General features: G+C 35.1%; 1 protein-coding gene across 1 annotated transcript in view; it reads right to left on the bottom strand.

Moving 5' to 3' along the window:
* Window positions 1-13,899, bottom strand: part of LOC140153427 (uncharacterized) — a 250,788-nt gene that overhangs the window by 7,486 nt on the left and 229,403 nt on the right. The window contains 1 exon segment of the mRNA XM_072176184.1: window positions 3,962-4,069. Within this exon segment, the coding sequence (XP_072032285.1) occupies window positions 3,962-4,069 (108 nt within the window).

Raw genomic sequence — 13,899 nt, 5'->3', positions numbered from 1 at the left:
GTAAAAGCTTTTTTATATTGTAATTATTTAATGGATGGAATTTGATGAAATAAAACTGAACTTAACTGAAGGCCAGCATTACCCCTGCTCCCTGGATACAAATTCATGCTTGTATGAATTATGAAGTAGTGTTACTATGTATGTCATAACTTGACTGCACAACAACACTGGAATCTGACTGAATCTTGTACAATTTAAAACATTTACAGCCCCCTCTTTCATATATCATCCTACATGTATCATCCAAGCCCATTTTGCAATAACATCACAACTTGGTAATTCATACATTAATGGCCATAGCATACTTCGCATCCCTACCTATCTCCTAAGCAATAACAACTTCTTGTCTATCTGACTGAATTATTAATTTAACATGTATGTATCGATTACAGACATGTTATTGTCTTCCATACATGTGTGCATATTGTATAGAAAAGGTTGACATTTATCCCGAGGATACACATCTATAGCAATCATGTCCAGAGCTTGGTTACAATATAAATGCCACAATACAATGAATATCTGCAAGCTATTCTTAAGCTTATCACTACCCATGTCATAATTTGCTTGGAACTGGACTGCAAAATGTCTGTAACATGAAGGAAATATTATTATACAAATTCCATGAGATGCATTAAAAATCATATCTAAAGTTTTGAAGAGTCATAATATTAATCATAATTAAATTCAAGAACAACAACTTTTCCATTTGGTTTATGTCTTTTTTCACATACTAACTCGGAAAAAGATACTTCTTGAGATCCTAAATTTTCCCGTTTAATTTTTTTCTACCACTATCATCCCTGAATTGGATTGAATTCCCACATTGCTGATAGGTTTACGGCAAAATTCATTAAATAGACACATTTATGTCAAAACATGTTTTTAGATAAACTTCTCCAATTAGAGTCAACCTCTTTGTATAGCATTGATCAAGAAGAGACATGAGAATAATATAAAGGTATTCAGCGTTTGGAAGTCCTGTGTCTGCTCCCCGTAGGGAATCCTTCCTGGTATCACACACAATTGAGTTAATACTAATAACGGTGCTAAAATTAGCACTGTACAATAATAAATGAAACCTGTTTACAGCATCAATGTGTGTTGATATCAGAGGTATATATTTCTGATGTGTGTTACGCTAATGAGAAATTTGAATGTAATCTTTCTTGGGTAGGTAATGATATTACATGTTCCACATATGTCTACTTGATGGAAAGCTGCCTAGAAATGGAATCATAGATATCTGTGGGGTCAGCGTTCGAAGCCCTATCGCAGTGCACTTTGCACCCCAAAGTTTGCCTGTTGCGATACTATTTTAAAAGTGTGGTGCAAAATTGCGATACCACATTGTACTGACTTGAATTTGAAGACTGCAATTGTTCTGTGTCAGATGAAATTGCACCACAACTTTCAAAATGGGGTGCAAAAGTGCACCACAAGGTAAAATTTGTTTTAAAAATTAAACTTCGGAATGGCCTAACTCTATTATTTCATTTGCATTAAAAACTTATTAAAAGCAATGTCTCTCCATTTTTGATTGCCTTCATATTGATTTTTTCATATAGCACCATAATTTATGGCATAATTGTTAAGTCAAAAGCACTGTCAAATTGAACAGTTTGCATTAGTTGAATACAATCATGCCTTAATTTGCTTGAAACCAACTAAAATGGCTCTCACAAAATGTCACCCTCCATAGGCTCAAAATAACCCACCAAAAATAAACCGACGTACTACGCATGTTAAACAATTGCCTTGGGGTAGCTAGCTGTGTTACTTGCGCAATTCCACTCCATCATGACTTGGTCTTATTAGATTGCTGAAAGACAACAAAAATTAGAATGCAAGACAGGAAAATATGTTGTGTTGAATTGTAAACTAAACCCTCTCAGCAGTATAGCAAACTCTATCAACAGGTCCCAAACATTTTTTCATTTTTTTTTTGTTAACAAGAATTTTGAATTTTCACAATTGGCATTCAACAAAAGAGTTGAGAAAAGAATCTAGGATCGGTGCAGTGGTTATTAACATAGATCTTCCCATAATATTATCACATTTTGTGACTTTCAATAAATGAATTGATGGAGCTTTGTGAAAGGCAGGTATACTATAAATGGATGTTATTTTTAGAATTATGACATCTGTAGGGAGATAAATGTTTTCTTTACAAGCTTGATTTTGTATTGTTATGGTTGCAAGGCATGTAATATGTGAGGTGTTTGGTTTTGATTCCAAACACTCAAATCATGTTGATGTTTCTGTAAAAATAGACAACTGTTATTATTAATACAATTACTCAAATAATATCCGAGGAATTAATATGTTATCAAATTGGAGTACGGGTACATTTGATTGCCCACCAGTTTGTGGATTTTGATTTCTGGTTTAAATTTTGTGATAGGTGATTCTATTAATTAAAGCATGCTAAATTATGATGATGATAATCATGATTAAAAGGATGTTGATTTATCGTAAAGTTGATGATTGTAGTGATAATAAAGGCAGCTGGTTACATTATGTAGATGGGGGTGGCATTTCAGAAATGTTGTTGCCCAAACTTACACAACAAGATTCTTATTGTGGCCTCCTGCACAGGTACACCAAGGCACAGGTACACCAAGGCACAGGTACACCAAATCACATACCTGACTGGTACACACAGAGTACCTACACAGTACCAATGCTGCTACTGCACACATACAGGTCCCATCAGTAGTGGTACTGCATTGGTACTACACAGTACCAGACAAGTACCTTGGCAAAGGTGTACCTGTGCAGGTGGCCACAATAGGAATCTGGCAGTGTACCTATGACTAGGCATAGCAATGATTCTCTGGAGACATGGTGCACTGATATATCAGGTGTCAGTGGCTCCTCCATTGGAGGATGGTAACACTGATGATGATGATGATGCAAACAACAGCAAAATACTGTTGCAGCAATAAAGCTGGTTTTGCTACCACATAGTTGGACCATTCTCTCCATCTTCTTTTTCACTTTTTTTTAAGTTATATATTTTTTCCAGTTTGGAGTGTGAACCTAGAGCTAAATGCAAGGATCATTCATGGTTGAGTTAAAAAAGTTTATGTTTTTAATTATGCAAAATTATAATTTGTGTTCATGTCATATACTCTATTAACTGTTTCAAAATGGATCCAAATCCAAATTATGCATTTTGAAATCATTAATGTAGAGTATGACATGAACACAAATTGTAACTTTGCATATTAAAAACATAAAAAACTTTTTTCTGTTTTTTCCCCTTTAAGTCAACCATGAATGATCCTAGCATTTTAGCATTTAGCTTTAGGTCCAGGGACACTCAAAAAAAAAAAAAAATTTAAAAAAATGTTCACCTAAAAAAGGTGTGGGACTAAATATACTCAAGTCAGTACGGTATTTGGATGCATCCACTGCTGTGGCATTTCTCTGCATTAAATACTTAGCTGGCATAAGGACTAATTCAGTATGGTGTGTTGGATCACAATATCATCATCATCTCCATCACTATCATCATCACCATTATCTTTCTCATAATCACCACATCAATACCTGTGTATCAGTATCGATCACTACTTCTACATCATGTATGTATTGTATCATGTACATGACCCCGAGGAAAAAACAACAACAATTGTTGAATTGGCCTTGTGGTAAACTTTAGTTTATTACATACGACGTGATCAAGCAAAACGAGACACTTGTTGGTAAAATTTGATTTGGGATATCACCGAAAGATGTGTAAATACTTTAGCATATCATTACTGTTTGCAAAATGAATATGTTCATACCTCAGCAACCGTAAGTCCTATATCAGCAGGACTTTCTGCATATTGTACCATATTGAATGGACAAGATTATTACATGAAAAAAATTAAAATTGATTCCACCTGCTTGCTCATGTCACAACATTCTCCACCCGCCCACTCTTTTCTTAGTTCCATGACATATATCTTACATTTTTCTCCTCCATCTTATTGATTTCAAACTTGGTATCAAGTAGCTTCTGACTAAGTGTGAGTACCTCTCTGTTGAGTGCTTGTTTCTCCTTCTCATATGCTGCAGCCTGTGAAAAAAAAAAGAATAATTGTTTTGATAAGATATGGTGGTTTTCGGATACATTGCAAACATGTTTATCCATTGTTACTTGCGGGGTTACGTTAAATTAGGGATTAATTATGTGGCAAGGGACCTTCTGAGAAGGTTAAACAGAACTTTGACATACGGTCGTGTGTCTTGAGCTCGCCATCAAAAAAAGGTGGCGACGTTACATTTTGCCAAAGTCGACTCACAACAAATGATGATATCTCTGTCAAGCAAGAAGGTATTGGCATGCTTGTGGTCTCATTTTATTGCTAAATAAAATGCACTTTCAGTCCTGTAAAAAGAAATACTTTAGCTTTTTTAATACTGACACTGTGCTTCATAGAATTCAGAATGGGCAGGGTGGCGGTGGTGGGGATGTGGTGGTGGGGATGTGGTACACACAAACTCTATGGGATTGGTATTTTAGTGCGTCATCTGCTTCTGTAAAGGCTGTAAATTGGATTTGGACTCTATTTAGCATCTAAAACACTCATGGCCTTACAGCTAAACAATTCTACTAATTGTTTTTAATAATTTATGATTGGTTTAGTCTAGAAATACAAACTTTTCCATACAAAACTACCCGTTGTCATAATAAACACTGTAGTAAGTAATGCAGATGTCTTCAAAATCTAAAAGTTACTGTAAAATTTTAATTACTTATCCTATCACAGTCAAAGTATAGATTTTCTGAAGGGAAATTTGACGAGGAATCTAAATATGGACTTATTTTTCTGTATGGGTTAGGGGAAAATGTTTAGGTTCAAAATATGTTGAATTGTAAAAAAATCTAACATACTTTGGGACACCCTATATTCCTAGATTACCAAACAGCTGTGATTTTGGTTTCTTCCAAAGTCAGTTGGCTCTCCATATCCTCTAACCAAATGAATGTTGTTTACTTCCAGTTTATTACTGTAAGTTGGTAATAAGCAATGCATTGAGTGACCCATTTTTTATCAAAATCTTTTTTATTCCACCCTGTATAACTTGCAGGTCACCCTGTATAATGACTTGAAATGTATATATTTGAATTGCTTATGCCTTCAGCTTTCCAAAAATGTATACTTTTGCTAGTTTAGGGTTGATGATTGTCGAGATAATCTAATTAGAAACCCGGTTGGTGTAAAAATTCATAATATTTGTCATGTAACGCTAAGGGTGGCGAGGTCAGGACACACGGCCATACACCAATAGAACCTATTGAATATACTCAACTGGAACGGTATAACAATTGATATGGCAGACATGTTGGTCCTAAGTATCGCAGGAACAGGTCTCTAGTTCGATTCCACAATCATTTATACCCATCACCTGTTTCATTGTATTATCATGCAAATTGGCCTGTGGTACCTTGCGGAGGACAGAATTTTATTTAAATGAGGACGAGTGACGCAGTATTCGACAGGGGTCTATAGGCTTACTTGTTTGTTTTTATGGGCTGATGGTATTTTTGCAGTATGCCAAATATTTGTAGCCTAGTAATAAATTTGATCTACAAAAGCTAATTGAAACAAGTTCTATTGATGTAAGGGGAGACAGCATGTTTGCTGCATATTTTTTAGAATTTTCAAACAAATTTAAACAACCTGCATCTCATAATGTGCCAAATCACATTGACGTCTCCAACATATCCCGGTTCTTAAGTTCAATCAAACAACAAAGGCTTTTTTTCTGTGTGTGTGTGTTTGATATGGGTGCTACCAACCCTACAGAGCTATTATATTTCACCTATCACAAACATATCAAAGCACTAAGAAGCACATACTTAAACTACACACTTCAAACTACACCAAAACAAGCATAAGTATCCCTAACAAAAATATTAACCTCAGGTAACTTTTCTTGCTCTGGACTGAGCTCCGTCCAGAGTAAAGAACAATGGGTTCCAGCACAGGTCCAGCACCGGCCCTGAGAAACTAACTCTAGAAATTGGTACATATAACAAAAGAAATTCAAGCCTGAGTCAGGCACCTCAGGAACTAGCAGGAGTATTCCAGAGATACTCAGTGACATAACTGTCAACAGTTGTACATTCATCAGCCCATTTCCTCCGCCCACTTTCCCACCCACTTTTTGCTCCACTTGTTCCACAATAGGCACTTATTGATTAGGCCTAACAGTTAAACCAATATGTATCTCCATAGTCCATGGTACTCAGGAAAGTTGACTTTACTGCATGCAGCATTCATGGTACATGTACACCACTACTCAAGTTAATATTTTTTAACTGTTTCAAGTTGTTGTTTTTTTGTTTTTTTCAAGTTGATATAATTTAACCATTGATTCCAAGTTCATATTTTTTACCCGTTTCAATTTGAATTTTTTACCGCTTCATGTTGATTACATGTTTTCAGGTCATATTTTTACATGTTTCAAGTTGATCATTTGTAATTGTTGATATTTAATTACCTATTCCAAGAATATATTTGCCAACTTTTTGCCCAGACTTGGCATACTATTCCTGATGATATTTTTTGTTCATTTTATTTTTCATTATTATTCAATCATACAGGACAAAAAATTTAAGAGCCACAATCCTTTGAAGACAAGCTTATATCATGTGTTACTATCATAGGCTTTCATTTATTAAGTCGATCATGTTGTTATTTTCATGCCTACATGAAATTTACGAAAAATGAATTTGGAAGGCGAAACACACCAGCTTGGGTCACTAGCTTAGAAATTAAAATCTCACAAAATTTTTATGAAAAAGTAAGTATGAGAAAAAATAATTTTGAAATTATGTTAAACATCAATTCAATTCAGAAACATACTTTTGGAAATACAAACTGGTTATATAAAATCAATATAAAACCTTAAACCTGGCCCACAACTTAAATACAATTATAAGGTTTCTTACAGGTATATGCAAATTGCAATGGGTTTGCCAGTAAACTCAGCATGGGTCAATGATGTTTATATGTAATCAGACATGGTACACAAGCGTCACAATAGGCCTACAAAGATGACCACTTAAGTTTGCTTCCCTTTTGATCAATTCAATCAATTATATTGGAACCATGTACATGTACTTGGAATTTACATGAAACACATAACTTGTACATAATTATACAAACTGGGAAAAAACTCTTTTCAAAATAGCCTGAGAGCATGTGAATTCAATTTATGTTTTTTTGTGTGTTTTTTTGCAAATGACCCTAACAATCACAAAAATCTGTACATTAAGCACAATAATTTTTTTTAATTCTGAAAATTTGCAAAATTTGGGTCGGCAATCGGCATTAATTTTGTAAATAAATGACAAAATATAGTAGACGATCAATACATAATTTTAATACAACTTTATTTTCGTAACTTATAGCAATTTGGACAAAAAAAAGAGCTTTTCAAAATTGACTAAAATTTGAATCGACTTTTCCCTTGAAGCACACAGATATTGATCACAGTGGAGTGAGCATTCATCTGTTAGGCTGAATATCGAACCTGTAACAAGAGGTAGCAGAAATAACCATGAAGGATGAAATATTTGTCACTTTTGAAACTGGGCCATTAATTATAAATGAAATGAGTACAGCTGCTTAGCAATGCTTAGTGGAATAAAATCGCATTGTGTCGATTAGGCCCAGTAAAAAAAGAAACATCTTTAGAAAAAAGGTTGTCAGTGGTTGCCAATTTTCCAGGAGCCTTTGTAGTGTCTTCCCAAGAGAGAGCCATCTAGAAAATATTGAACAATCATTCAAAATTTGCAATCACATTTGGCAATACCAAAGTACCATTCCATCAAAGTAATAAATCAATACAGAAAGATGCTTCCTTTACGAGTTATCACTCATTGAAAGTGCTACTTTGCTTTGCTATACTTTACATTAAAGCGGCCATCTTAAAGTCGTCATATTTCCTTAATTGTATAACTGTTCAAGCTGATTTTTGGATATGTGATGCACAGTTAAAAATTGATTATTAAAAGATTTGGTGACCTCAGGCGACCTTTGACCTTGTATGTGACCTTTGACCTCACAAAATTGGATCAAAGATGAAGAGGAAACAAATTGGTATATTTCTTGAAATGTTTGTGTTCCTTACTTCTAATGTTGTTAGAAGCATGCTTTGTTAAAACTTTCCAGTTCAGAAAATCATTGATCATCATCATCATCATCATCATCATCATCATATCAGTCGGCTGCTGTAGGCCTAACACCTGTAGGCCTAACACCGGGTTTTGTTCATGTTAAAAAAATTAAATTAACAGTTTAATGCCAATGTCAGTTAGAAGACTCTGTACTGGATATGTATAGCTGTTGTCTATGTGCATGGTTAAAGAAAAATATTAATGTGCCACTGTGTGCACCATGTAAAAGTAACGAGAAAACCAAAGTCGGAAAGCATCTTGCAGGCCGGGCTTGCAGGCTTATTCTTTTGCACAAATAGACCTAAATAGCTAACTAAATACCTCCAGAAGACATAGCATGTGTAGCAGTTATAATAGATGAAGATGCTTAATAAACATATTGATGTGCATGAAAATCCATAAGTCAGGAGAAATATTGTTTTGGAAACCATCTTGTAGGCCTATTAGATATTTCTTTAATGTGCATGCATCGTATGTAAAATCGGAAGTAAAAGGAAGTTGGAAACCATCTTGTAGGCTTATTCCTTTGCACATAGTTAACTAAATACCTTCAGAAGACATAGCATAAGCATGTGTAGCAGTCAGATAGTTAATAACAAATATTAGTGTGCATGAAAAATCTGCAAGTGGGAAGAAATTTTTTTTAAATGTGCATGCATCATGCGAAAGTCGGAGATAAACGAAGTCAGAAATTATCTTGTAGGCAGATTCTTTTGCACCAATAGAGCTTAATAGTTAAAACTAAATACATTCAGAAGACATAGCATGTGTAGCAGTCAGATAGTTTAACAAATATTAATGTGCATTAAAAATCTGCAAGACGGAAGATAATTATTTCGGAAACCATCTTGTAGGCCTATACAATTTTGTTAATGTGCATGCATCATGCCAAAGTCGGAGATTAGAGGAAGTCAGAAATTATCTTGTAGGCAGATTCTTTTGCCTAAATACCTTCAGAAGACATAGCATGTGTAGCAGTTAGATAGTTAATAAAAAATATTAATGTGCATGAAAAGTCAGGAGAAAATTATTTCATCAAATAATAATTGTTTAATGTGCATGCATAGCCTAGCGGTAGGCGACTAACCGTGTAGGCTCATTAAAGACAAAATTGAGCATCGTGAAAATAGTTACATTTATTTGAATATGGCCTCATCTTTGTCAATGCTGCTATTTTCCTCGATTTGGGCACATTTTTCATTTCAAAAATACTCAATGACAATTTATAGGCCTAATTCACTCCAGAAATTTATGAACAATTTTTATTTTTTATACTTGCGCTGGGATCACTGAATAAGCCATTAACAAAATTCGTTAACTATGTTCAACAAGACAAGCATGCCCGGCCAGGGCATTGTAAATGTAAATCGCGGTGTCACCGTTCCTGCTCCGTCATATCCGTGAGACTCCGGTGCAACAAACAATAGATACACCCAAAATGGGCCCAATTTTCCGGAGTGTGCTCATTCATTGCATGCTTTAACATTAACGGAGCTCCGTCACCGGCAGAAGCAATATTCAAAAGAATGCGCCCACTTCGGAGCCCAAATCTGACGGAGCCCGGTGTGATGACGGAGGCTTGACGGAGTTTGACGGAGTCGTTCAATACATTATACTGTAGGCCCTATGGACCATCACGGCGTCTGTCTCAGCAAGCCGAAATAAATATTATCTTAATTTATAGATCATGCATATACCAGTATGTCTTGCTATTTCTTGTTAATACCCCGGTTAATACGTTAATTTTCACTTCTTTATTTTTATTTTTTTGTTGTGCGCTCCGTTTGTTGGACGGGTACCGCTGTTATAAAGGCGTATGTTCAAATAAATAAAATAAATAATAGTAGGCCTATAATTTATTGTAAGGTGACGGAAAAAAACCTTTCAAGTACGGTCGGTCGTTCTGGTTTATTTTGTTTGTTTTTGTTTTCTCTGGAGGCTAAATTTCCTGTAAAATTTCACCAAAATCTGAACAATTTTTAAGCCTATTTTTTAACAATGTTCCGCGATTATAATAATAATAATAATAATAATAATAATAATAATAATAATAATAATAATAATAATGATTATAATAATAATAATAATAATAATAATGATTATAATAATAAATAAATAATAATTATAATAATAACAGTAGGTCTACATTATTTTTAGATCAGAGAAATATTAAAATACGTAGTACCAACGTGTCATGCATGTGTCTCTGACCTTATTGATTAAGTGATGAAGGTGGTCTTTGGGAAATTACGTAATCAATCAATAGCTCTTTTGTACTGACTCTGTCATTAGACTGTCAATGTCAATAGGCCTATGTCATTTGGGGAAAGTCACACCGTCCAACGGTCCAAGAACTACCTAGTATATGAAGCGTTTGGCAGCTGGGTTGGTTGTGCAACTAAAAAAAGAAGGCTGACAACGAAGCCAATGACATCAGCAATGGGTCTACAAACATCCAACCAAAAGATGACCGGTTGTACCCCAACTCGCGGATTACCAGGAAAGAATCAGTGGCTGTAATAATAAATGCCCAGGAATAAATGTTATCCATCATCTAACAATCAACCAAGAGATCATTATAGACATTCTGTGGAGTAGATTGTGGACACTGTCTCGAAATATAACGTCGAGCATCTAGCATGTCTAGAGTCCATTCTGCAAATTCCAAGCGGTATGTTTAGCCTATTTTTTAGATCTTTTGTTTAATATAGGCCCTATGCCTATATCATTTAGCTCGTGCTCCGAACAGGTATATGAGACATGCTCCAAATGCTCTTGTTTTATAGTCAGGCCGGTTGAAAGATGTTAAAAACATTTTAATTAGCGCATTCTTAAATGTATCATGCGTGCATGATTAGGTAAAACCCCTATTAATATCATTTATAATATTATTTATTTATTCATATATATATATATCGCTTCTTTGAAAGTTAAATGATATTAGTGGACGTGGATAGTACTATTTATAGGCCTATATCTTGCTCGCGGTTTTTATGTTTGTCTCCCATTAATTATACAGTCTATAGGCCTATCACAATTTTTAAATCCTAAGTGCGAATTTTAAAATCATGATTTTGATATGAAAATAATCTACAAATAATAGTATTTTTGATATATACACCCAAAATAACAAACCTATGAAAGCCGTGTAGGCATATTGATCAAATAAGGCATATATAATACATTTTAACATTTATTTGAACGGGGCTTTAACTTTGTCAATACTGCTCCGTCATATCCGTAGACTCCGGTGCAACAAACAATAGATGCACCCAAAATGAGCCCAATTTTCCGGAGTGTGCTCATTCATTGCATGCTTTAACATTAACGGAGCTCCGTCACCGGCAGAAGCAATATTCAAAAGAATGCGCCCACTTATGAGCCCAAATCTGACGGAGTCCGGAGAGATGACGGAGGCTTGACGGAGTTTGACGGAGGTTGACTGAATCGGGCAAAACATTATACTCTAGGTCTATTATAGACCCTCTCGGCCTCTGTCTCTGCACATTGTAGCTAGCCCGGTCAGCTGATAAAATATTGTAATTTTTATTATAAATCATCCATCTAGGGGCCTACTAAAAGTTACATAATCGAGTCATAGATCATTTGGCCGGGATGCTCCTATAAATTAATGAATTTTGGTCCATTGTCGACATGCATGTTATCCTGGCATGTTATACTGATGTGTCAGGTTTTGCGTTCAAAAACTCATCTCTATTTTCTCAGTGAATTGTTCCGTAATAAGTGTGTAATGTGTATTAATGAACGATGACGTTTGAGATGATGCTGGACTGCTGCCGTATAGCCCTATACTCTAATATCAAGTTATATTAGGCCCTTCGCACTTGATTATTAGTTATTTGTTTAGATTTAATTATTTGATCCTGCATCCTTTTGTACATGGTGTTGGTATAGTGCATTGTCGTATAGACTTATTTTTTGTACACAACAGCGGTGTTACTATTGTTTTACTAAATGAAGCATGTTTATGCTTTTATCTTTCTTTGTCCTTTATTAATTAGTAATTAGGGTATTTAATAAATATTATTAATTGCTTCAGCGACCCTGAGGTAAACAAACAAACAAAACAAGGGTCAAAATCCTTCAATTTCTGTGAAAATTAAACAAAAAGCACCCAAATCACTACATTTTGTATCTCCCTGTGTTATAGACAAATTTTATACGACACATTTAAAGACATTTAAAATGACTTATAAATTGCCTTATGCTGTAATGGGGTTACATTTTGTATTGTGAGCTTTAAATGCCTTTTGCTTCCAGGCTTGTTTCTGGGACCTGGTGAGGCGTATTGAGGTGTAACTTGGTAAGGTGGTGGTAAGGGGTTGCCCTCAGACTTCGGTGCGATTTTTGGCATAAAATATGCAAATTAGATAGCTAATTTGCATATTTAACTTAAAAATTGTTTTTTGGTTGTTTTTTTGCCATTTCTCGGAGCTGGTGAGGCTTATAGCGATGTAACTTGATGTGGGTTGTGGTAGGGGTTAGTCGTAAGATCTGATACAATTTTTGTTGCAAAATATGTAAATTAGCCACCTCATTTGCATATTTTTTTTATCTTGTGTAAAAAATAGTTTCGGCCATTTTTCGAACTGGTGAGGCGTATACAGATGTAACTTGGTTGGGTGATGATAGTTAGGAGCAATCTAAAGATTTGATGCAATTTTTGTAAAAATATGCAAATAAGCTACCTCATTTGCATATTCTTTATTTTTTTAAACTCTTTTTTCCTTTTTTCTGAACTGGTGAGGCTTATGGAGATGTTACTTGGTGGGGTGGTGGTAAGGGCAGTCTTATTGACATTGTCATTTCCTTAAATGGTACTGTCTGGCAGCTGCTCTGTCCAATTTTTTTCAGGAAAGCTTTATTTTAAAAATCTCTATCCCATGATGCAGTTCATATGTATGCAAGTGGCCCAGTTTCCAAGTTACTGAGCCTTAAAAGTTGGTGCTTATACTTCCTTTTCATGCATTTTGAAAAATCCTCATGTATGCAGTTGAGTTCTTACTGACGGCTCTTTAAATTGGGCTGTTAGACGGCGGAGCTCTGTCCAATTTTTTCAGGAAAGCTTTATTTTGAAAAGCTCTATCTCATGATGTAGTTCTTATGTATACAGGTGGCTCAGTTTTCAAGTTATGAGCCTTTAAACATGTTAAAGTTGGCGTTTTCACTTCGGGTTTCACTTCAACCTTTTCATGCATTTCATGGACTTCGTTCCTATTGACATTTCCTTAAATGGTACTGTCTGGCGCTGAAGCTCTGTCCAATTTTTTTCAGGAAAGCTCTATTTTAAAAATCTGTATCCCATGATGCAGTTCATATGTACGCAAGTGGCCCAGTTTCCAAGTTACAAGCCTTTAAAGTTGGTGCTTATACTTCCGTTTCATATATTTTGAAAAATCCTCCATATGGACTTAGTTCTTATTGACGGCTCCTTAAATGGGGCTGTCAGACGGCGGAGCTCTGTCCAATTTTTTCAGGAAAGCTTTATTTTGTAAAGCTCTATCTCATGATGTAGTTCTTATGTACGCAGGTGGCTCAGTTTTCAAGTTATGAGCCTTTAAACATGTTGCCGTTTTCACTTTGGGTTTCACTTCAACTGTTTCATGCATTTAATGTACTTTGTTCCTATTGAAATTTCCTTATGGACTTAGCTCTTACCGATGGCTCCTTAAATGGGGCTGTCAGACGGCAGAGCT

Source organism: Amphiura filiformis, chromosome 1, assembly GCF_039555335.1.
Source record: "Amphiura filiformis chromosome 1, Afil_fr2py, whole genome shotgun sequence".
NCBI classification, from domain to species: domain Eukaryota; kingdom Metazoa; phylum Echinodermata; class Ophiuroidea; order Amphilepidida; family Amphiuridae; genus Amphiura; species Amphiura filiformis.
The sequence above is the reverse complement of the archived record's forward strand: the minus strand, read 5'-3'. Positions and strand labels throughout refer to the sequence as shown.